This window comes from Citrus sinensis, chromosome 3 (genome assembly GCF_022201045.2).
Source record: "Citrus sinensis cultivar Valencia sweet orange chromosome 3, DVS_A1.0, whole genome shotgun sequence".
In the NCBI taxonomy this organism is placed as follows: Eukaryota; Viridiplantae; Streptophyta; class Magnoliopsida; order Sapindales; family Rutaceae; genus Citrus; species Citrus sinensis.
The window spans coordinates 32209624-32236278 of record NC_068558.1 but is presented as its reverse complement, the minus strand read 5'-3'; the positions used below and the strand labels follow the sequence as shown (position 1 = coordinate 32236278).

General features: G+C 35.7%; 2 protein-coding genes and 1 pseudogene across 2 annotated transcripts; all 3 read right to left on the bottom strand.

Annotated features, from left to right (window-relative positions):
• Positions 1-760: 760 nt before the first annotated feature.
• LOC112498149 (uncharacterized) lies at positions 761-2272 on the bottom strand (annotated as a pseudogene).
• A 14851-nt stretch (positions 2273-17123) lies between these two features.
• Positions 17124-21350, bottom strand: LOC102615036 (cation/H(+) antiporter 19). Its single transcript, XM_006478479.2, has 3 exons — positions 20853-21350; positions 19772-20770; positions 17124-19633 (listed from the first exon to the last, which is right to left on the bottom strand). Exons 1-3 carry the CDS (start codon positions 21054-21056, stop codon positions 18395-18397), a joined length of 2442 nt encoding a protein of 813 aa, XP_006478542.2. The 5' UTR covers positions 21057-21350; the 3' UTR covers positions 17124-18394.
• A 3046-nt stretch (positions 21351-24396) lies between these two features.
• LOC102611774 (50S ribosomal protein L18, chloroplastic-like) lies at positions 24397-26345 on the bottom strand. The gene is made up of 3 exons (XM_006478469.4): positions 26079-26345; positions 25185-25346; positions 24397-24736 (listed from the first exon to the last, which is right to left on the bottom strand). The coding sequence occupies exons 1-3, from the start codon at positions 26280-26282 to the stop codon at positions 24587-24589; spliced, it is 516 nt and encodes a 171-aa protein (XP_006478532.2). The 5' UTR covers positions 26283-26345; the 3' UTR covers positions 24397-24586.
• Between the last annotated feature and the right edge of the window lie 310 nt (positions 26346-26655).

The following is a 26655-nucleotide window of genomic DNA, read 5'->3' as shown; positions in this document are numbered from 1 at the left end:
AATCGTCTGACGAGTGAAGAGCCAAATATTTCATAGAATAAGGTTGGCAAGATTCATCATAAAAATAAGTAAATAAACCAATTACATCATCTGGCAGTTGGTGGCCTGTTAATCAGTCTTTACTCTTATTATTATTATTATTATTTTGAGTTCTGACATCAGGAATTGTAGAATTTAATTGCAGAGATTGATTGCATTGAGAATTAAGATTGTTAGTCATCCCATTTAATAAATTAGACCATGATGTGGCAACGGTAGTATTGTTGAATTGAAAGGCTTCTCAGGTTTTTCTGCTAAATATAGGTGTAACTGGTCAAGTACAGTAACTCAATTTCAAAACCAAAATAAAATAAAAAGTGCTTCCTACCAAAACAATATCAGGTGACGCTGCATGGGTATTGAGGTGTTCTAAATAGAGAATTAAGTAAAAGCTATTATAAATTATCTGGAAGATGTACATAAGAAAGTGTCTCCATAATATCAGGAGTGAAGGCCAGGTGTTGGAAAATGGAAAATAGAGAGCAACACTCAAAAATTGTTGCTTCACTTCAGTTGCTCTTTTAACAGAGTCCATGTATTCAAGAATAGAGCACATAAAGAATATTCAAATCTGTATTCTGCCTTCTGTTTTCAATGATTCTGTGGATCCATCGCATGTTCTATAAGCCTTTTTTCTGCATTTTCTTGCCGATTAATCTGTATGTGTGGTAAATGTAGCCGTGATTGTTTTAGTTAGAATGATAAAAAGCCGCATGCCATCTGCAGTAGTTATTACTCCTAGATGTTTTGAAGGATCATATGATGGTGTTTGCAGCTTAAAAAGCAGGGAAATAATTATGTACTTCCCTGTAAAAGCTTGGTCTTCAAAGAATCAGATGTTAAGCGCCTGACCTCTCTTATTCTCATATTTATGTATGAAACCTTAATCGGAAACAAGTAACTATATTATCTTGATTCAACTTTAAGTGGTAGCCTCCATATTCAACCCCTCCAACTGAAGCCGCCTGCAGGAATAGCCATGTTGAATCAACTTGATTTTACACTCAAATTTACCAAATCGATCTCCTATAAACAAGTCTTAATGATCAGAAAACTCAATTGCTGTGATTTGCTACATAGATGAGTTTCATAAAGAAAAGAAAAATAAAACAATAAACTGAGAATTAAGCAGGAACTATTCTACATTATCTGCTACATGTGCGTAATAAATGTCTCTATAATAGTAGAGCTAAGGCTACTTGCTAACAAAGGAAAACAGAAACCACACTGAAATATTGTTTCTACAGTCTATAATACTGATGAAAAAGTATAACAAGCACACCTAGAATATCCAAATCTTTGTTTTGTCTCTTCTGTTTTCAATGGCTCTATGGCCTCGTAGAGCGTTCTGTAAGCCTCTTTCTGAACTGTGTTAGGCAATAAGCTGTAAGTGCGATAACTGCAGGCAAGATTGCTGTTGTTAGATTGACAAAAAGCCTCATGCCATCAGGTGTAATGGCTATTACTGCAGTGTCATAGGTGGTATATATTGCAAGGAAACACAAAATAAGCTCGGGCTTCAGGGGAAACTTGGGTGTTAGAATGTGGATCATATGAAAAGACAATTTAAAGCCCAAAGAGTTGAAAAACATAAAGATGCCATATCCAATTTTGTTCTTAGAACCCCAAATACCGCCCTGCATTCTGTGCTTTGCTGCCGGTGGTGCTATTGCTTTTGTCAGATATATAATTGTCTTGCCATACACCACCTCAAGGATTGACACCAAACTGGAAGGTTGTGGTAGCCACCAAAGCAGCTACAACCAATAGTGAACTGCATGCAGGACTGTTAACGGATGTTTGATTGTAAGGTTGAGAGGGAGGTGACATCTATCACTCTCATAGCTCCAGCACTCCGAAGAATGTCCTCAATTTCTCTATCTCCAGCTTCACTTGGGAAAATCAGCAGCAGGTCAAGTGCAGTGTGTCAGCTCTTGTTTATGGCATTTACTTCCAAACCCCGTGGAACATCTGCCACATGGCCAAGCAATAGTTCGATTGCCTGCAAGTGAATTCCACCCCCCCCCCCCCCCCAACAAGAACAATTCTTCTCTATAGTGAGATGATAAACTATGAGATACTTACTTGACATGGATGTTATTCCCTAGCGGTCAGTTTGGTAGTCAAGCAACTCCGTCATTCTATTTCTAAATTTGCAGCATATCAGGTGTGCCTAGCTTGCAAATAAAGTCTTTGTAGGGTACAAAATACTGATGGCGTTCTTACCTAAAAATGTTGCGAAAATTAAACTATGACCAAAACATGCAATGAAGCAACTATTCCAGTTTTTATTCACTAGTTTCAATAGACAGCATCATTTTGACCTTGAATGGTGGTTATTCAGCATGATGCCGCAGAAGTACAAGGATGGGACACTTGCATATTAACAATATAAATGATACAATGCATATCAACAACATAAATGAATAAAACTATACAATTTATAAATGACAAAAGGGTCGAATTACATGATGAAGTGTGGAGAAATTTGTTATGTTTTATTGATATCTCAAACAATACAATTCTAGGTTAATATATACATATAGAAAACAACAAGAAAGGAAACTAAATAAAATCCCTACAAATTAGAGACTAAATCAAATCCTACAAATTAGGGATTGACAACTATCAAAATATTCTATCTAAGGCATCAATATTTACAGTGAAACATAGCTAGGTGTTTTCCCACACTCCCCCTCAAGCTGGTGAATGGATATTGTCCATCCCCAGCTTGCTTCTTATACTTTGAAACACCTTGTTACTCAAACATTTGGTTAACACATCTGCTAACTGGTCACCAGTAGATACAAATGGAGTGCAAATTAGGCCATTGTCCAGCTTTTCCTTTATAAAGTGCCGATCAACTTCAATGTGCTTAGTGCGATCATGCTGAACTAGATTGTGTGATATACTAATAGCTGATTTGTTGTCACAATAAAGTCTCATAGGTGCTTCCCATTGAATTTTCAAGTCTTGTAGTACAATTTTCAGCCACAATAGCTCACAAATCCCCATTGCCATGGCTCTAAACTCAGCTTCTACACTTGATCTGGCAACTATGTTTTGCTTTTTACTTTTCCAAGTCACAAGGCTGCCACCAAGAAAGGTGCAATAACCTGATGTTGACCTCCTATCAATAATAGATCATGCATAATCTGCATCAGTATAGGCTTCAAGTGTCAGTCCTTCTCCTTTCTTGAGCAAAATTCCCTTCCCTGGTGTTCCTTTCAAATATTGCAAGATCATGTATACGGCTTGAAGGTGAACTTATTTGGGATTATGCATAAATTGACTCACAACATTAACTGCATAAGCTATGTCAGGTCTAGTGTGAGAAAGATAAATCAATTTTCCTACAAGCCTTTGATATGCTCCTTTATCCACTGCTGCATTTTCATGAGCTTCACTAAGTCTATGATTCGGTTCTATAGGGCTGTCAGCTGGCTTGCACCTTACTTTTCCCGTTTCCTTCAACAAATCCATATGTATTTTCATTGTGATATGAAGATTCCATGCTTTGAGTGGGCAACTTCAATACTGAGAAAATATTTTAATCTACCATGCTCCTTTATCTCAAATTCCTTAATTAAGCATCTTCTTAAAGCTTCACTTCCTTCCAAGTCATTTCATGTTACCACAATGTCATCTACATACACTAATAATGTTGTTACTCCCCTTGAAGCTGAATGTTTGACAAATAAAGTATGGTCAGCTTGACTCTGTTTATATCCCATGGTTGTCATGACCTTAGCAAATGGTCCAAACCAAGCTCTAAGGGATTGTTTCAGGCCATACAATGCCTTTTTAAGTTTGCACACTTTGTTTCCTTCTAAATTAAAACCAAAACCAGGAGGAATTTCCATGTAAATCTCTTCATCCAGATCACCATGTAAAAAGGCGTTCTTGACATCAAATTGCTGCATACATCATCCAAGATTAGCAGCTAGAGATAATAATACTCTCACAGTGTTCATTTTGGCAACTAGAGCAAATGTTTCCAAATAACCAATCCCATAAGTTTGAGTATACCCTTTGGCTACCAACCTAGCCTTATACCTTTCTAGGGACCCATTTGCCTTATATTTAACAGTGAACACCCATTTGCAGCCTATTGGACTCTTCCCCTTTGGTAACTCTACTAAATCTCACGTCTTACTTTTTTCAATGGCCTCCATTTCTATTTTCATGGCATTTTTCCGCTCCATGTGACTTAATGCCTCAGATACTGTCTTGGGAATGGTTATGGTGTTTAGATGTGTGAAAAAAGGTTTTGTGGGTGTGTGACAACTTAACACAAGACATAAAATGAGATAACGGATATAAATGATGTTGGGTACATTTTCGGGTGCCTTTTCTAATAGCAGTAGGAATATCATTGTCATTATCTTCATTAGAACTAAAAATCTTTTCTTGAGAAGGTGCAGTGTGATTAATTACCTCATTACCAGGGGCTGTTTCCAATTCTTGGACTTGCATAGGTTGAACAATAGGTGTTTTTCTTCTTGAATAAGTCAAGATTGGGCAATTAGAATTTTGAACCTGTTTATCCTGTCCGGAAAACTTAGAGCCGGGAGTACAAGGGTTTTCAACTTCTATAAAAACATAATTAGGATTTGGGGAACCTTGAGAATCAATAGGGGTAAGAGCTAGAGGGTTTATAGATGAAGGAGGAGGATAATCATCAAGTTCCAGCAATAAAAATAAGTCTTTGTCCTTATCTTTCATAAGTGATGTCTCCCCTTGAAGATAAGGTTGAACGAAATAGCTTTCTTTCTCAACAAATGTAACATCAACAGACACAAAGAACTTTTTTGTTGGAGGATGAAAACATTTGTATCCTTTTTGAGTTGAAGAATAACCAACAAATACACATTTAAGTGCTCGTGGATCGAATTTTCCCCTATTATGGGAGTGAATATGAACAAAAGATACACACCCAAAAATTTTAGGAACAAGATGATTAGCAGTGTGAAAGTCTGGAAAATATTTTGAAAAAACTTGCACAGGACTTTTGAACCCAAGAACCCGAGAAGGCAGCCTATTTATAAGATGGGCTGTGGTTAAAACAAATTCTCCCCAATAATTTTTAGGAACATTTCTTTGAAACAAACAAGCTCTGGTGATGGCTAAAAGGTGACCATTTTTCCTTTTTGCAACCTCATTTTGTTGAGGAGTGTTAATACATGATGACTCATGAATTATACCCTCCTTTTGGAAATATGGTGATAGGTTTTGGTTGAAATAGTCTTTACCATCATCTGATCTAAACCTCTTTATTCCAACTCCAAATTGATTTTTGACCATGTTGTGAAAAATTGGAAAAATGAAACTCACTTCAGACTTATGTTTTAAAAGAAATATCCATGACATACGGGTGCAACCATCAATAAATGAAATAAACCAGCGAGCTCCTGAAACATTAGGAACTGTGGAAGGACCCCAAATATCACTATGAATGAGTGCAAAATGAATAGATGTTCTTTTATTACTAACAGGAAAAAAAACACGTTTATGTTTTGCAAGTTCACAAATATCACAGTGAAGGTTTTTTAAATCAATTCCTTTAAATAATAATGGAAACATTACTTTAAGAATGCTAAACGAAGGATGTCCAAGACGAAAATGTTGAAGCCAGATTTTGTCTTTATTAGAAATAGAAGACTCAGAAAAATATGACGGGTAAATAGTTTCCAGTTCTAGTTTGCCCACTTGATTCTTCAAGATAGTAAAGCCCATTTTTCTCTCTAGCATGTGCAATCATCTTCCCCGTACCCTGGTCCTAAAATATGCAGTATGAAGGATTAAAAATAACATTACAATTCAAATCTTTTGTGAGTTTATGAATAGACAAAAGGTTAGTAGACAAATTTGGTACATGGAGGACATTTTTAAGTGTGAGGGCTTGATTTATCAAAAAATTTCCTTAACAAGCAACTGTTGATAGGGAACCATCAGCTGTGGATGTCTTCCTGTTGCTTGGACAAGGGTCATAGGTGATGAATTTGTGTAAGGAGTGGGTCATATGGTCGATGGCACCTGAGTCTATGATCCAAGAGTTGGGAAAGGTCGTACATGAGACATTTAGTGCATATAGGGAGGAAAACTTACTTTTGAATGCCAAAGAACAAGTACCTCTCTGGTGGCATCTCCAATGCTCCCAACAAACTCTTCAGCTTTTCAATTTCTTCTCTATTGAGCTTGTCAGGTTTATGAGATTTAACTTCGTCACTAGACTGTATAGAGGTCATATGGGCTTGCCCTTATCCCTTCGACTGTCCATTCTCCATAGTTGAATTTTTATTGGACATTGGTGGCTTTCCATGTAGTTTCCAGCATCGTTCTCGAGTGTGTCGAGGCTTCTTGCAGTATGTACACCATAAAGAATCCTTATTTGTCATCTTGGATGCATTAGTTTGTTCGGTTTCACCAAGAGGTTGTTGACTTGGGCCAGAATACTTAATTATAGCATTTCTTGCGACCATGGTTGAACTCTCCACTGATTGGGATTCAACCATGACTCCTCTTCTACTTTCTTCGCTCCGAATTGCAGCAATGGTCTCATCCAGTGATGGTAAACCTTCATTCTCCAATACTTGCACTCGAACATGATCAAACACCCCATTTAGTCCAGCTAAGAATTCGTAGATCCTCTTTTTTTCAACAAACCTTTTCATCAAGGCAGCATCAGTACTACACTTCATTTGAAAACATTGATAATAATCCATCTCTTGCCACAAAATTTTCAACAAATCAGCATATTCAGTAATAGAACAACCTCCTTGTTTAGTTGCAGCGATCTTGGTTTTAATCTCATAAATTTGAGCAGCATCACCTACCTTGGAATAGATTTCTCAACAGCTTCCCATATTTCCTTGGTTGTGGGAAGAAACATACATGTGTCACTAATCTCTGGACCATTGAATTCCACAGCCAAGACATAACCATAGCGTCTGCTTCATCCCAGGCATCAAATCTCGGATCCCTGGTTTGGGTCCAGTACTAAGTAGGTGACTAATTTTACCCATTCCTTTCAGAAAGGTTCGAACAAACTGAGATCACTTTAAACAATTTTTCCCATTCAATCTATGGGCTACTGGAATGTTTTACAAATCTCCTATTGATGGAGTATTTATGCTGTCACTATTCTGGTTGTCACTTAATTGAGTAGGGTTGAGTTCATCAACAATCTCAGACATGATTGGAATTTGAAAATAATTTAAAAAAATAGAGAAAAAGATGTTAGAAAAAGAATTTAGCAATGAAGGCTGAAAAAAATTCACAAAGAAGCCTAACAAGGCTCTGATACCATGTGGAGAAATTTGTTATGTTTTATTGATATCTCAAACAATACAATTCTAAGTTAATATATACATGTAGAAAACAACAAGAAAGGAAACTAAATAAAATCCCTACAAATTATAGACTAAATCAAATCCTACAAATTAGGGATTGACAACTATCAAGATATTCTATCTAAGGCATCAATATTTACAGTGAAACATAGCTAGGTGTTTTCCCACATGAAGGATCGTTATAGTTAATAAAACACAAATTCCTGTCATAATTCAGTTACAACCAGATCTCCTCTAAGTCCAGCACCAAGCGAAAATCATTTTGGTCTGACAGAAGTAGCTGATAAATTGATTCCAACTCATAATCGATGCTGCTTTCACAGTCACATTGATGGTCAGATGTAATGGCCAATGTTTCTCCACATTGACACTTTCTCTGCTGCTGGTTTTCTTGTAGGCTCGAGTTTTGAGGAGTCTGACCAAGCACAGCAAGGAATGCTTGAAATTGTTGTTCAGGAACACAAGATGAATGATCCGTTCCATTAGTTTCATCAATGCTTTCTCCGTCTCCTATTGATTCTTCAGTATCATCATAAAGCAACGCTTCCATAAAAGACTAATCTTCCTTGATTAACTGAGGCAATACAACATTGTCTTCTTGTTGCACCAATGACTCAGGCACCGCCATGGACACATTAGCAATACACTCCTAATGACAATGATAATTCCCACTAGTTTCTCCACTCTAAAGCATGTTGTTTCCCGAGTCACATTGTTGGTTACATAACATTTGATCAAAATGACTCATTATCATTTCCATAGATGGCTCGTCATGACATTCCAAATTGAATTAGTATCTACTGACATTGATGTTTATGCATTTGATCAGTCACACCAGAATGTTCAGTAACACTGCTTGCAAAGCCCATTCCACCAGATAACCTCTGCTCACTCATCATGCCAAGACTGCTGCAACTTACTTTTTGATAATGGACATAGTTCTGTTAATTTTGTTGGTGGGTTAAAACCCTCTCCACGTCAGTATCTGTCACTTGTTCAGATTGATTGCTGTTGTGTCGAAAATCATTTAACTTTCTTTTATTTTCAGAACCGTACTCCTTATCTTGGCCAGTTGGTTGGTTCTTTCGGAGCCTACAAAGCACATAATTGGTAGCTTGATTCTTGGGAAAATGTAAAGTGTACTCATGCATGATCCAAGCCCCATGAGCCTCACAACCTTTCTTTTCAAAACGAAACCACTTCTTGGAGCCAATTTTAACTTTCGATTGGCCACTTATAATGTCTTTACCGGCATCCTCCCCTTGCCAAGCACCACTGGAGGAACCGACTTTGCGGTCAATTCTCCCTTAGAAGACTTTTTCTTCAATTGGGTGAAGAAATACAAATCCTCATCAACATTCAACAAAGGTCCTCCATGTGAATCTCAAATCTCAGACGGTTTTGTCTCATAAAGATTACAGTCCCTGATGAAATACTCAGCGAGAAGAATGAGTATTCCCAAAACCTTCTTCTTAAGATAATGTTTGATAAGTTCTTCATCTGATGGTCTAAACTGGAAGCCGTGGGGAAGAAAGGGTCTGTGTTCTTGCATTTGTTTGAGAAGAAAATGGTTAATTCAATGGTGGGTTGAGTGCCTGAGAAAATGTGTTGGTGAATTACTGAAAACAAAAAACAGAGATGTCGAAACACAGAGAGAGAACAAAAGTAGATGGTATGTATGTCGGTGAGTGATGATGTGTCATATTTATAGTCTGCGTAATATGAGGAGTAGTGAGGTGAAGCCCGGTGGCTTAAATTGCAAGCTACCACTAGGTTTCCTAAATGGGCAAATTCGAGAAAGGCAGGAAAATATTGCGTAGTTGGTATAACAACTACAATGCGCATTAACTTTATTTTAACTTTCTTTTCTAACCAAATTATTATCGTCCAAGTAAAATAGCCAGCGGCATCATTTTTTCAATTTTATTTTGAAATCAAAATTCAATTGATAATTAAACTAAATATTAATGTAAATATAACTAATACTAACGTAATATTACTAATAATTTGTAATACTAAAATTTAAATTTAATAATTTCGTTCAATATAGCACTGTACATGGTTTTGTATTAAATTTTAATTCAACTTAATACAATATATTATAATTTAAATTATCAACTTTGTAAATAATTTCATAAATTGTTTAGTAAATCTAGAGAGCGAGACAATCACTTGTGAAATAAATTGTCATAAATGTTTGATTTGTGTGGGAGGAAAAAAAAATTCTTAGGGGTTTACTAAAATAGTTGGACTTCGGAGAAAGGCTAGGGAGAAAAAAAAAAGATGAAAAAGGTGAAGGGTAAATGTGGAGATTTGTCCAATAATAGAATGACAATTAAGGTGTACGTAGTGAGCACCGTCGTGGCACAAAATCTCGAGGTCAAAGGCTGTTGACTTTATTCAAAATAAAAAAATTGTCATTAATTGACCGTGGAGCATTGAGGATGAAAATAAACATTATTGCGCTAAAATGCAGAGTTCTAACAGCTTCATATTTCACACCCGCGCCAAAACCTTGAGTATTAATATCTTTAAAATCTTGATTGTTTAGAAGAGAAGGGACCGTGAAAAAAAAAAAAAAAGGAAGCCTACATTGTCATAAACCCATGTCTTGAACAATGTTTCTAACAAGTTTAGGCGGTTTCTAATATGGCGCCAAAGCTTTGTTCTGGTTATTAATTGTATCCCGATATTTTATGACTTCTGTTTTGATTAATTTCCTAATACTTTTATGATCTTTCTATTGAGGGTTATTTATCATCAGCCCCCACAAGTTTCGACTATGTGCACTGCGCACCCACATCTTTTGACTATGTGCATCCCGCCCCCATTTTCGTTCATTTACAGTTAACTTAACAGAAAAGAAGGGTAAAATGATAATTTTGTATTAGATTAAAATAATATATAAAAAAATTTGGGAAATAAGACTTTTATCCTTCGTTTTTTTTTTCTATTCTCTGTTTCTCTTTTCTTTTTTTGTTCTTTTCCTCTGCTTCTTCCCGTCTTTATTCCTTCGTTCTTCTTCTTTCTTCTTTCTTCTTCTTCTTCTTCTTCTTTTTTCTTCTTATTCTTCTTCTTATTCGCCTCCTTCTTCTTCTTTCTTTTTCTTCTTCTTCTTCTTTTTTCTTCTTATTCTCCTTCTCCTTTTCCTTCTTCTTGTCTGTCACTAGTGCTGCATGTCGAAGTGCTCAGCCACTAACTTGAATCGACAACAAAAAAATTGCATGCGCTGCGTGATCTGCCATCACTTCCACTGCTGCACGAAACCGCCGACGGCACCACTTGAAGTTGTCGCCGTCTCCGTCGCCCTTATAATTTGATTTAGGGTTTGAAATCTTTAGTTTTAGGATTTTTTATTTTTGGATTCTTTTTTGTTAAATTTTCTTAGTTTGGGTCTTTTGTAATAGAATTTTACAATGAAATTTGCAACAGCTATTTGGTATAATTTGATTTGGTTTCTTTGTAATTGTAATTTTTTGTAGTTTGATGATGATTCTGTGTTTGATTTTCTTCTTTCCCTTTGGAATCATGCTTTGTCACTCATTTTGAAGTTTACTGGTTTACAATTTCGTTATGATAATGAAAAAAAAATGATTCAATTTAATTTTAAAAAATATAAAAATAGATATTCTTATAAGAAATCTTTATTCTTGATGTAAATTTCAGAAGTTATAAGGGGTATTTTAGTACTTACACATCAATTCAAAACAGGGGTAGGATGGTCTTTTAGGTTAACAGCAGTCTGAACAGTTATAATTAACTGATTTTTTAACGGAAATGGGGGCGGGATGCACATGGTCAAAAGATGTGGGTGCGCGGTGCACATAGTCGAAACTTGTGGTGGCTGACGGTAAATAACCCTTCTATTGATAACAAAATGAATCCACATCTAATTAACTTGATTCCAAATTAATGCTACATTTTTTCAATAATTATTTTAATTTTTACTATCAATGTCACTCGTATTGAGCCTAGTCGATAGATGGCGTTCCTACCTAAAAATGTTGCGAAAATTAAACTATGACCAAAACATGCAATGAAGCAAATATCCCAATTTTTATTCACTAGTTTCAATAGACAACATCATTTTGACCTTGAATGGTGGTTATTCAGCATGATGCCACAAAAGTACAAGGATGGGATACTTGCAGATCAACAATATAAATGATAAATGCACATCAACAACATAAATGAATAAAACTATACAATTTATAAATGACAAAAGGGTCAAATTACCTGGTGAATGACCGTTACAATTAATAAAACAAAAATTCCTGTCATAATTAAGTTACAACCAGATATCCTCTAAGTCCAGCACCAAGTGGAAATCATTTTGATCTAACAAAAGCAGTTGATGAATTGATTCCAACTCATAATCAATGCTGCTTTCATAGCCACATTGATGGTCAGATGAAATGGCCAAGGTTTCTCCACATTGACACTCTCTGTGTTGCTGGTATTCTTGTAGGCTCGGGTTTTGAGGAGTGTGACCAAGCACAACAATGAATGCTTCAAATTGTTGTTCAGCAACACAAGATGAATGATCCATTCCATCAGCTTCATCAATGCTTTCTTTGTCTCCTATCGGTTCTTCAGCATCATCATGAAGCAACGCTTCCACAAAAGACTAGTCTTCCTTGATTAAATGAGGCAGTACAACATTGTCTTCTTGTTGTACCAATGACTCAGGCACCGCCATGAACACATTAGCAATACTCTCCGAATGACAATGATAATTCCCACTAGTTTCTCTACTCTCAAGCATGTTGTTTCTCGAGTCACATTGTTGGTTACATAACATCTGATCAAAATGACTCATCATCATTTCCATAGATGGCTCGTAATGACATTCTGAATTGAATTTGTATCTGCTGACATTGATGTTTATGCATTTGATCAGTCACACCAGAATGTTCAGTAACACTGCTTGCAAAGCCCATTCCACCAGATAACCTCTGCTCATTCATCATGCCAGTACTGCTGCAACTTATTTCTTGATAGTGTACATAGTTCTGTTGCTGATTTTATTGGTGGGTCAAAACCCTCTCCACGTCAGTATCTGTCACTTGTTCAGATTGATTGCTGTTGTGTTGAAAATCACTTAACTTTCTTTTATTTGCATAACTGTACTCCTTATCTTGGCCAGTTGGTTGGTTCTTTCGGAGCTTACAAAGCACATAATTGGTAGCTTGATTCTTGGGCAAATGTAGAGTGTACTCATGATCCAAACCCCATGATCCTCACAACCTTTCTTTTCATAACGAAACCGCTTCTTGGAGCCGGTTTTGATTTTTGATTGGCTGCTTACAATGTCTTTACCGGCATCCTCCCTTTGCCAAGCACCATGATCCTCACAACATTTGATCAGTCACACCATTTAATAATCATGTCAAAATATTGAAACTCAAACCCGACACAAAAATAATCGGGTTACCTAATAATCCGCTTAATATCTATATATTAAAAAAAGTGACATAAAATATTTACACACTATCATACATACGTATGTACATACATACATACATACATACATACATACATACATACATACATACATACATACATACATACATTATTTATCAATATTATAAAATATATATATATATATGTACCAAAATATTACACATTTACACTATTTGATAAATTATGTATCAGTCACAACATTTGATCAGTCACACCATTTAATAATCATGTCAAAATATTGAGACTCAAACCCGACATAGAAAAGTAATCGGGTTACCTAATAATCCACTTAATATCTATATATTAAAAAAAGTAACATAAAATATTTACACACTATCATACATACGTATGTACATACGTACATACATACATACATACATACATACATACATACATACATAATTTATCAATATTATAAAAAATATATATATCTACCAAAATATTACACATTTACACTATTGAGGTTTTAATTATATATATGTAAATAATATTATATATCAATATTATAATTATACATATCTACCAATATTTTATACATTTACACTATTGAATCTCTAAATGTATTTAAAATTTTATAAATAAAACACTGAATTTATATTCATCCTTTTAAAGAATAAAAAAAAAGAAAATCATCCCTAATATTTTATTTTTTTATGACAAGATCCTGTAAATTATTTTAAAATAGAAAATATAATCGGGTCATTGATCGGGTAAATGGGTCAAGAATTTTAACCCTAACCCGACACGGAAAAAAAATCGTGTCGACCCAGACCCATCTCATTTAATAATTGCGTTAAATTCGACTACCCATACCCATTTATTTATGTCGTGCTGGTATCGGATAATCGGGTCGTGTCAAATTTTGTCAGCTCTACATATGTTATAATAATAACAATGATAAGAATAAAAATAATAATAATAATAATAATAATAATAATAATGACATCAATGGCAGTAATAATAATAATAATAAATAGTCATAATTAAAATAATATTAAATATTAACAATAAATAGTAATATACTACGACACTTTGAGGGTGTATCAATCGTCCACCCTAAGTTGACAAAATGTATCTGTCGTCTACCAAGCCGTTACTTGCCGTTTAAATAGGATAATGCCAGAGGGGTAATTTGGTCTTTTCATATGATACAAGTGATAATTTAAGGGTATACAAGTGATAATAAAAAAATTTAAGGGTATACAAGTGATACTTTTCAAGGGTAAAATCGTCAATTCGTTATAATTCGGTTAACTTTCAAACGACAGCTAACGGTTTGATAGTCGGCAGATAGCTTTTGTCAATTTATGGTGGACGATTGATACACCTTCAAAGTGTTGTAGTATTTTTAATAATAGAGCATTTATAGGGTATACGAATGATAATATTGTTTAATATTTATAACAATAATGGTATTAATAATAATGACGACAACATCATGATCATCATCATCATTTTGATTTTTATTATTGCTAATAAATAATAAAGGGCCTATTTGTAAATAATACAAAAATTTTGGATGGTTTTATAAGTTCTGCATGGACCAGAATGCAAAAATGACAGAACTTGATTGCAAGCAATATGGGGATTCTGAAAATTCAATAGGGGTAAAATGGGTATACTCCGATTCCCAACCCCTCGAAATGAAATCAATGAGAATGATTCCCAAATTTATGGGCCCCGCACATTTCCAATTTCGATTCCCGCTCTTATTTTATGAAGCAAACACTATCAACAGTTTCAATTTCGGATTCCAATTTTTCAAACTGAGAAGTGAACATACCCTTAAACTATTTCTTCCTCAATTATATAATTAGTATGAGTAGACATCTCTCCTACCTATCAGACTTTTTTTGGGGAAAAAAAATTAAGCAGTAAGTTTCTATTTGTACTTATGTCTGACTTTATTTTTATGTATAGCCATGTTTATCAAGATCTACTCTCATATTATTTTATTTGTTATTTACTAGCACTTTACACTTAATGACAAAAAATATTTCATTGATTTATGAGTTTGATACTATTGTAGCCCTCAATACAACTCTTTGCCTTATGTTATTGGACTAATTATTAGGATTGTATTAGATTGGATTAATCTGGATTATATAATATTGTCTTATATTTGGTATAATATAATATTATACTATGTTAAATTATATTTAAATGAAATTAAATAGCATTTAAATTATATTTAAATGAAATTAAATAGCATTTAAATTATATTTAAATGAAATTAAATAGCATTTAAATTATATTTAAATGAAATTAAATAGCATTTAAATTATATTTAAATGAAATTAAATAGCATTTAAATTATATTTAAATGAAATTAAATAGCATTTAAATTATATTTAAATGAAATTAAATAGCATTTAAGTTGACATTTAAATATAAATATGAACTATTCTTGAATATTTAATAATAAAATAATTATTAAAATTAATTTAAAAGGCAATCAATAAAAAAATGAATATATAGAAAATTAGTCATTAGGTAGTCATAATGATAATTAACAATTATAAAATTAGATTTGATTGAATAAAAAATAAAATACTATTTAAATATTTAATTTAATTTTTATTACATATTTTAAATTTATTTTATTTTATCAAAAAATTAGCAAATAATATGTACAAAAGTAGCAAATTACTGATATTATCAATTTCATGATTAATTTTAATATACTGATTATTAAATTAATATATACAAGTGATGGTTAATTAAATAGATAATTGTTTTTAAAATTAATCTAACCAAACCCATGTGTAAATTGGGATTGCTAATCTTAGATTAAATTCAAATTTATTCTCCTAAGCTAATCCAAAGTGAAACTTACCAAACATAGTATAAATAATTAATCTCAAAATTAATTGAATCCCACACTCAATTTTAACTTCCAAGCATAGCCTTTGCTTCCCTGAAATAGATATGGGGATTTTAAGAGTTTTCATACTAGAATTTCTGAATGTGGCAACGCCTACCAATTTCTCTAGAGATCAAAGACAATCCTGTGTATTGTAATTATTACTTTTAATACCAAGAAACATAATTGCATTCTTTTTTATTTTGTTTTTTTATTTCTAAGTATTGATGATATTATTATCAAATGTTTAAAAAAAATAATATTAGACATCTCAAATTTTATCTTCATATATGAATGTTACGGTAAATTTTTTTCGAATTATCATAATACAAAAAACAATCATCATTTGATTTACTATTACGTGATTCAAATATTTAGACAAATTAATTATGGTGAACACCAACCACCCCCCCCACCCCGCCCCCCACCCAAAAAAAAAATTATGGTGAACACCACAACAACAAAAGGCCTCGTGATGATTAAAGAGTAAGGCGAGAGCATAGTTAGTTAATTGTACAAACTGGACCCTCTGGAACACTTGCCATTGCCCAACTTATTTACCAAGGAACATGCAGTAAAGATCTATTACCCCTTCAGCTGTTTGGGACATCCTACTTATGGCTAGAGCTGGCAAAATGGGTCATCGGGTTGTACTCATGTCGTGTCAGTTTCGTGTCGTGTTAAATTTAAATCGACCAAAACCCGACCCATTTAATAATCGTGTCAAAATATTGAGACCCAAACTTAACACGGAAAAATAATTGGATTACTCAATAACCCGCTTAATATCTATATATTAAACAAAATTTACATCAAATATTTACACATTGTCGTACATAAATAAATACATATATAATTTAATGATATTATAAAATGTATATATCTACCAAAATATTACACATTTACACTATTGAAGTTTTAATTATATATACATTCTAAAATATACATGTCTAATAATATTTTACTCATTTACATTATTGAAACTCTAAATGTATATAAAATTTTATAAATAAAATATTGTGTTTATATTCATCTTTTCAAAAAATAAAAATAAAAGAGAGAATCATCTCAAATATTTGGGTTTTGATAACAAGAAGTTACAAACTATTTTAAAATAGAAAATATAATTGGGTCATTGATCGGGTAAATGGGTCAAGAACTTTAACCCTAACCCGACACGAAAAAAAATCTCATCAACCCGGACCCAACCTATTTAATAATCATGTTAAATTTGATGACTCGTACCTATTTATTCATGTCGTATTTATGTCGGGTAATCGGGTCATGTTAAATTTTGCCAGCTCTACTTAAGGCAGTGGCAGCCTAAACTTATTTTTGCCATGGATGAATTTTGTGAGTTTGTTGATATCTAATGATCTTTGTTTCTTTTTGCATGGAATTCTAAATGCAAGAAGAAAACACACTCGATACTCGTACAAATAACTATTATTATCCATATCTGGTGGCTAAAGAACAGAAAAAATTGTATCTGGCGCCCATAGTGCTTAATTCCAGGCTTCAAATTGTACCTGGAGACCATCGTGTGAACTCAACACCCTCCTCTTGGTGCTACACCCACACGACTAATGTTATAGAACCTGGCCGGAACCCTGCCATCAACATTTGCTTTCAAAAAGGAAATAGCTCCATCACCACGATCATGCACTCCATAGCCAACAATCATTTGATTTCAAGTAAAAACATTCCTTTCGCTTTCCCTCATCCCATGAAATGCACAAGGAGCACCATCCAAATTGCCACATTTTGCATGCATATCAATAAGAGCAATCGCAACATAAACAGTATCCACAAACCCTCTAAGGGAAGCACTTCCATGCAAGAAAATCACATATTTAATGCACCCACGAGAACACAAGACGAAAGCAAACCAACGAGCGTGAAGTCAAATCTCATTCCATCATACAACTTCAACGCCTCGAGGTAAATAACTCGCTGGGGTGCTCTGACAAGAAGTCATAGCATTCCAGGAAATCAAATTTCTTTCAGACATTTTATCAAGAACGATTCTTGCAGTCTCAATCACTCCATTTGCAGCATAACGTACGAGATTGGTGCTAACAACAACGCATCTCACATGCCCAGATCAAATTATTGACCCATGAAGCTCTTGGCATTTGTTTAGAGACTTAACTCCGTCACAAGCTTTGAGTGTGAAGGTGAAAGTAAAGGTGTCTGGGCGGGAAACAGACGCCAAACGCATGTGCTTTTAGGGTCTGGAGAGTAGATGGGCTATGGGCAAAGGCTCTGATAAGGTTTGAGCAAATAAGAAGTTTCGGATTCAATTCCGTTTTCTGAAAAATAAAAGGAAAGCATTTTATATTTACTTGAAAACATCTTTCAATTGGTCCATTGGTCCATTTTTTTTCTCGTTAAGTAGATGCATTTCTTCCAATTTCTTTTTAAAGTGCCACTATTTTGCAGTGAGGTTCTCAAACATATCTATTCCACGGCGAACTTTTTGTTTGTAAATATGCATCACAAATATTTATGTCTTCGTGTAAGTAAACATAATTAATAATTGGAAAAATAAAATAAAACTACTTGTAAATATATACAAACTTGAAAAGCAAACAAATTATATGCACATGTGTAACACAGAAAGGATTGATAGACGCGAAGCTAATATTGAACGAGGTAATGATGATGTACATGCTACTCATTGTGCTCTCTCTCCCATGGGTGTGTCTGGGACCTCATTTGCATCATCACTCTCTTCCTCCTCCACAAGCGGGTGCAGGTTTAATGTCGGGTTGTATTGTTGCAACACCACAACAGATGCCGTTGTGGAGAATTCGGAGGATGCTAAGAAGCACCCAACGGGGCCTAATTCGGAGCAATATTCGGCACTTTTTGTGTCCATCAAAGGCGCAGTTGGTGCCATTCTTCCAACCAAAAACAAATTGCATTTGTTCATTGACTTCAACACCCCTGCTATTTCTTGCGAGCTTTCTACTAACCTCTCTTCCAATGTGATTGATTCTTGGTTCTTGCTAGCAATGCTCTTAAAGTCTGAGATTATAGCATCGTCGCCTACTTGATCATTGTCTCCTCTAAGAAGATCAATGCTAATCAACCCGGGGGCATCGCTACCAAACGTCAATGACGTTCCTTTTGGAGCTACAAACTTGACAACCGTGAGCTTGATTCCTGGGTGCTCTGCCATTCTCATTCCATAAGCGAGAGCCTCGCAGTCATCAGGGCCACCAAAGAAGGGCACCACAACTGAGTAAGAGACTTCACTGGCTACCACTTGGGTGGTTCCTCCAAGGCCACGGTCCACAAATATCCCCACAGAGCATGGGGCATGTTGTAGGGCACGCCGGTTCACAAGATGGAACGTGTGTCCCAGCGACTCCATTGCTCCATCTAGCCTCTGGTGCTTGTGGAATGGAAGAAGAATCAATGCTGCTCGTTTTCGATGTGCACTTGCGCAAATGTCTTCGTGGATGCTACTGAGAGCAGAGATGGCCGTCATGGGGCGCACTGTCACGCTGCTCAGTTGTTGATAGGCCTCAAATGCAATGACTATGTAATCTCTGTCATCACGCTTCTTGTCCCAGAATGGGAGACCGTTGTTCCTTGCTTTTTGAACCATCGCAATTGCTGATGACCGCTCTGAGAGCTCCATCAAATGCATTGCGTATAAGCAGAGCTTCCCGCGCTTTCTTCCTCTAGATGACTCTACGAGATTGATTAGTGAAGGGATATTTCGGGTGCTATGGAAGCAGGCTAGGATTCTGAACTCTGTTTCTGTGTCTTTTCGCTGAATCGTCCGGTGCTTGTAAGGCGCTCCCTTTCTTGCAGGTTTGTAAATAGCCATCAAAATAGGAGTTGTGATGAAGGTGGTGAACAATGCCATCAAAACTAGGATTGCGAAAGCTTGATCGTTCAGCACCTGTTAAAAACACGCGTCAATATCAACATTATTAACATGCTAGCTCTAGCCAGCGGACACTAGTTAAATTTAGAAAAATTATGTACGATAATGTTAAAGATCCCAGCATTTGAATATCTCAACAGATGTGATAGATACCTTGCGGTCCTTGCCAATATTGAGCACGATAAGCTCCACCAAACCTTTGGTGTTCATAATGAATCCAAGAGCCAAGGATTCTCTTAAAGGAACCTTGCACGACCAAGCCACAACTACCGTCCCAACAATCTTGCCAAAACAAGCATTCAAAATAACAAGTAATAGCAAGCCCCAAGACGTTGCTCCCCTTATGGTTGCAACATTTGTCTTGAGCCCGCTCGCTGCGAAATAGAGCGGCAAGAATAGCCCCGACACCAAATCTTCTATCTTTTCTATCAAAACCCCGGCAAAAGGACCCTCCTTTGGCATTATTATCCCCACCACAAAAGCCCCAAACAGTGCGTGGATGCCAATGGTATCTGTGACAAAGCTTGCAGCTAACACCATCGACAAGGTTATGCATACGTATAGCTCCTTCACCGGTTCACCTTCAGGAGAGCGCCGAGCCATCAATGAAAGTACTGGTCTTATTACAAAGACAGCAAACACCACAAATGCAGCGCCGCTAAGCAAGACCCACACGGCGATCAGAGAAGATGACGAACTACTGAGAGCGATTGCAAGCGCCAGTAGGACCCAGGCGGCAACGTCGTTTACGGCAGCTGCGGACATTGCAATGCGACCCAAGTCTGTAGTGAGGAGCTTAAGCTCGGCTAGAATGCGAGCCAACACTGGAAAGGCCGTGATCGACAGAGAGACGCCCATGAAAACAAGTAATGGTGCTTGATTGGCTCCTTTTAATACAGTGGAACGAAGAACGAATGATGTACCAATGCCAAGCGCAAAAGGCAAGGTAATGCCAGCTAGGGCTATTCCCAAGGACTTCTTGCCCGTACGAAGAATGGATTTGATGTCAAGCTCAAGACCCACGAGAAACAAGAAGAAGAGGAGGCCTATGTTGGCTAGGGTTTCCAATACTGTCATGCTCTTCTTGGGGAAGACCGTGTTAAGAAATCTCTCGCTTCTTCCCAAGGCTGAAGGGCCGAGAAGTACTCCACCCTGTTTGCATGCATTTCAAATATTAAGATCAATAAAGAGCGCATTAATTTCATGTCTTGCTCATTATGTAGATAAAACTTACGATGATCTCAGCGATGACTCGCGGCTGACGGAGAGGCTTGAGGAGGAAGGCAAGAAACCTTGTGAAGGCGACAACCAAACATATCTGAAGAATAATCAAGGGAAGAGCGTAATCGAGAGGATTTTCACCCTGGAAGGACCCATTTGACGTAGCCTTCATAGGGGCCGGGCAAGCCCCCGGCGGTGGATGCTGCTGGGTTGCCATATATAATAATAATAATAATAATAATAATAATATATTATTAATGCTGTAGATGAAGCTGACGCAAGAGCACCAACCACCAACAGCCCCAGCTATAGGGCACGCTCCCAGAGGAAAGATATCTCTTTTATATCCTGTATATATGTTGCGGCAGCAGCCTCTTTAATTCGTGCGTGTATATATAAAATTATATATATCACCTTCATGCATGCTGCACGTAAAACTAATTTGTGTGTTACAGGCTTACAGCTAGCTTCTTCAATCACACAGAACGCAATATCCTAATAATAGAATGCATGACAGAAAGATTTGCGCAGCATATTGAGGAGATCCATTAACAAACTGCTATTTTTTATTGGGTGGGTACTATGAAACACACTGTCGAATTACTAGGAGCTTTCACGAACAGATTTCTCTCCCCCACTGTGTCTGATTTTTATGGTACATTCTCTCACACACCGTGTAGTGTATTTATAATACACTTGGCATATTTTGATATTCAGATAAACTTCTTAGGGTTATTTAAATAAATTAGACCTAATCCCCCTTAGAATTCAATTGAAACACTAAGTTATCGCATATGAATTCTAGATGAGCTATTTAATATTAAATTTATCTCTCACATAAATCAAATCAGCCCATGCATGCACGCCTAAAACCAATAATATATATTAATAATTATCATTTGTTAATAAAACCTCACCCTCCTAACGAATATGCGTCAGGTGGCTTCTAGGTTTACGAATTAGCTAGGGAATAGGTTTTATTATTTTCTGTATTTTATGTTTTTTTTTAAAAGCTGTATTTTATGTTTTAATTCAAAGAAATTTGTACCGTTAATTTACCAATTTCGATGTAAAAATTATATATATAAAACCCTCACTACTAAAACGATATAACTACAGGATTTAAAAAAAAAAATGTTGATGTATATTACTGTTACTGGTAGACGAAAACGCGGATGCTGTTTCTCAACATCGGGTTTATATTCTGGCCTTATGTTTGGTATTAAGTTGCAGCTGTTATGAAAAAAAATTATGGAAAAAATTAATAGTATGTAATAAATATAATTTTTTGAACTATATCTGTTAAATTATAAAAAAAAGAGAGTTAATAATATGTAGTAAAAAAAGTTATTTTCTGGTCTTATTTAGATTTTTCATTGTACAACTATAAAATTAAATTAATTTAACTTTTAAGATACAACAGATAATTTTTACTAAATAGTTTAGTGTTTTAATTTAAAAAGCTACATTTACACAACCTCAATTCCAAACAAAATCTCTATTTAGGAGGGTTCTAGATAATAATATTAGAGGTTTTTAAATAAATATTAGCAAGATTTTATTGTCTGGTTAGGGGTTGATTGGGAAATGCACATATGAGAGGAAGAAGAGAATGTGATGCATTTACGTGCTTGTCTTTTTTTTTTTTTAATTATGTTGATATACATATTTACAATAAAAAAATCCCTAAATGACAGGGGGATAAATAAATCCCTACCCATTTTATTGGGAAGGAAAACGAGCCTCAGCAATGGTTGGGACTCGACCTTGAGAGTGCATGGGTTGCTACAAGCCCCTTGGCACGTGCTTGTCTTTGAAATGCTTGTAATCTGTGTGAAGGAATTCCTGAATCGAAATTCAGGATATTCTTTTGACAACAAGCTCACTTAATGGTTCATGATATTTTTTTTTTTATTTCTGTGGTTGTTTGTACTAGAATTTTTTTTTTTTAATAATTGCTAAATAATTTCTCTTAAAATATTCGAGAACAGGTTATTTGTCTAAATCATCCCTCATTTCTACTGTATATTGAATATGAATTTGAATAAGATGGTCTTTCGATATTTGGGTTTTCTTATATAGACGAATAATCTTTAATTTGAGTGGTTTTGAAAAAGGTGTAATGAAATTGGGGTTGAAGTATGTCGGAAGGACGAACATTTTAATTTGCAATTGTATATGTAGTTGTGTTTGGTTAAGTTCAATCTGGGGTGGTCTGGCCGCCACCTAATATATAATTCAATTCTCTGACCTTGACTTTCTAAGATTAATTAATTAAATAGATTGGATACTTTTGACATTATTAATAAATAGATTGGAAATAAATTTGGTACGGATCTGAATACCGCTGCATCTCCTAATTAAAAAGGCCCACTTTTAATCTGGCGTAGCGTACCCCAGCAAAACCAAAGTCAAAAGCTCACAGAATTCGGAAAGTCAGACGGCAAAGCCTCAGCAAACGTCCACGAGAGTGAGAAGACAAATGAACCCATTGAATTTATCAATACACAACGATATTATCAAACGAATATTGAACCTTAAGCTTTGGTGTAAGCAAGAAAATGATACAGAAAGTCTCAATTACGCTGCACATTCATTCAAGTTATTATTACTATTAGTGCTCTTAGCGCACACAATATGAGCAAGAGCAGCGACATCGTGGATACCTGGGCAAAGAGTATTAGGAATGCCATCGTATTTCTGCTATTATTCAACCCGTGTGACCTAGTTGTTTCTAAGGTGCATGTAAGCATCATGAATAGATTAGGCGATGGCGAAAACGTGACCCTTCATTGCCAATCCAAAGACAATGATCTGGGCCAGCAGAATGTTGCTGACGGAAGCGAATTTGGCTGGGATTTCTCTGTCAATACCGCCGGAACCACACTATTTTACTGTGACATGGCTTGGCAAAATGTTCCACAATACCACTTCGATGCATATGACTTCGGCAGGGACTTTGTTCGATGTGAGACTCAATGCTTATGGCTGGTATCAACAGAAGGTATGTATGGATTAAACGGTCGAACTGGATTCTGGGAATATATTTATCATTGGCCAAACTGATTACATGCAGTTGCACTCCTTGTGAGTAATCTTCAATCCCAGAAGCACTCGAAAACTTTGGGCACCAAAGCTGATGTTACTCTCCAGTTCACACACGGTAACCAAATTCTGTGTTTTTCACTTGAATAAAATTTCTACATCTTAAGAGGATTATTTTGTTCAGCGAACATTTTGACTATTTGCCTATGAGAAGGTCTCAATAACTTACTCTTGATAGTATCATTTTGTGCTAAACTCCTTTCAAAAGATACTCTCTTTTCTGCATCTATCTAATTTCCCAGAGGTACAAGTAATTACAACATTCATAATTGATCGCACATCATTAGATATCATTATTTTTTTATATAAAAAAAAGGCGAGAATGGCTCACCATTTTATCTTCACATCTCTCATCTCAATTCCCAAAAAACCATGAGAATGTGAATGACTCTGTCTTCAGGAAACTTGTTCATAAGGTACGAGATTTGAATTCCACATGCTGCACAATCTGGTTAGAGCACGATAACAACTAAACCAATCTGACTTCACAAAAAGATAAACTGAACAAGAGAGCTTCCAAACATATGATGGTCAGAAATTGTATCTTGTTCAAACATTGATGCTTTCTTCCACCATAAAGTTCAAAGAAAAGAACAGAGAAATGGATTTTTGGAAAAAAATGAACAATTGACTACATAGTTCTTAGAATTGAAGACCATATTCCCGAGCTGCATCGGCTAGGGCTTGTATCCGTCCATGGTATGGGTACCCACCTCGATCAAAGGCTACTTTTGTGATCCCCTTCTCCAAACATGACTTTGCAATCATTTCACCCACCTTCTTTGAAACTTCCTGAAGCCAAAAGCTTCATAGGGTCAGAAATTACATTATTACATCAAAATTAACCACACAAAAGGAGATATCCCAAATTATAACAGCCGTCAAGATCTAGGCAGCAAAAGTGCATTTTTATCAGTTAAATGCATTTAACCCTCATCAAGTAGATTATAGAATGCAGAACCATAGAAGGAGCGGGGAACCTGCCTACAGATTATAGATAACAAAGATACATATCAAAAGAATCAGATTTCAACACACACACATACATATATAAAACAAAAATAGAGGTGGTTCATAAACATTCAGATAATTATTCATAATAGGGGGACATGCAGTTTCTATTTCACTTTGTTGACAGACATATGCAACTGCTATAAACTTATTGATAATATATGATAGTCAGTCAGCTAGCAACTACATTCAATTAGGGTGACCTGTAATCTAAGATCATGAAACTTACAATCGTCGGACCAGAACTATAGTCAAGCTCGTCAGAGATGGGCTTCTGCATCGTCGAAGCTGAAGCAAGTGTGTGCATCTTAGTATCATCAATCACCTGGACATAGAGATGCTTGTTGGAGCGGAAAACACACAGCCTCGGCCTCTCAGGAGTCCCATCAATCTGAGAAAATAAGAGAGATTCATTCATTTTAAAGGAAACATATAACTGTATCAAGGAGAATAAAACATCATCGTCAACATAGAATCAATAAAAGCTCACAGCTACATATCACAGTCCTAGGACTCAATAAATGGCCAAATGCTTATGCATCTCCAATCATTCACCCGTACTGGACAAGCACCACAGAAGACTTGATGCTTATATAAGAGAAGGGGCAGCTGGCTTTGTTATGAAGGTCTTTAACTTAATTTCTAATCATAATCCTGTGGTGGGGTTCAGGCAGGAGCCGACCTATTTTGGGAAATTAGCAGTTTCCTCTCTAATCTTCAAAGGGATAACGGTTTATAATTGTCCCATGTCCTTTTTATCACTTACAATCATAAACACAAATCATTCCAAGCATAGCCGATGACATTTCATGCCAAACTTAGAATGACTTTGAAAAAACTTCACTCACTAAGTTTCTAGACCCAAAATATGCAATAAATAATTGAATATCTCTGCCCTTACAACGTGAACTAGGATAATGTCAAAATCAATCTGGTACCAATCTATCAAAGTACAAAAAAATAAGATTTCTACATAAATGACCCCCAAGAAAAGTGCATTATTCGATTTTGATAAATTAATACAAGAAACCAAAAATGGGATAGATAGAACTAAGAATATAAATGAGTAGTGGGATAATGGGGAAGAGAGATTAAAAATGAAAGAAAGTGGGAGCAGCAGCACCTTCTTTCTGATGCGAGAATGGCGGGCAGTGCGGTCCTCTCTTTTGGTTCTTGGTCTGGTCGAGGCTTCGACGATGAAAAGAGATGGCGGTGCTGGCCTTGGCCTTCTGCTTGCCACTAATTTTGAAACACTCGAAAGTTGCTGACATGATCCTAGAAATGAACTCTGATTAAGCATCCAAACTGAGCTCGCACCGGCTGCCATTCCCTTCCTCCTTACACTTTCGGAACCAAACAGATAGCATTAAAAAATCCCGCAATACTCTTTTTTCTTAATTCCCTTGCCCCTTATCCAGTTATCCGGACCCCGGCCGGTTTTGTACTTTTCAGCCCCTGGGCTTGTAACTATTTAGTATTTACACTGGTTTTTTTGGGTGAAATGTTCATTTAGTCCACCGAGGAGGCTATGCCATTCGGCAGTGTGCAATGTGGGTATCATAATGTGATTTATTATTTTCCATATTAAATTTTAGTAGATTTTAAGGTTAGATTCACTGGAATACTGGGTCTGTTCGCGTCCTACTGCTTTGCGTGTTTGCCAAAATGATAGTATTTGGTGGTCGAGCATATGTTGAAGT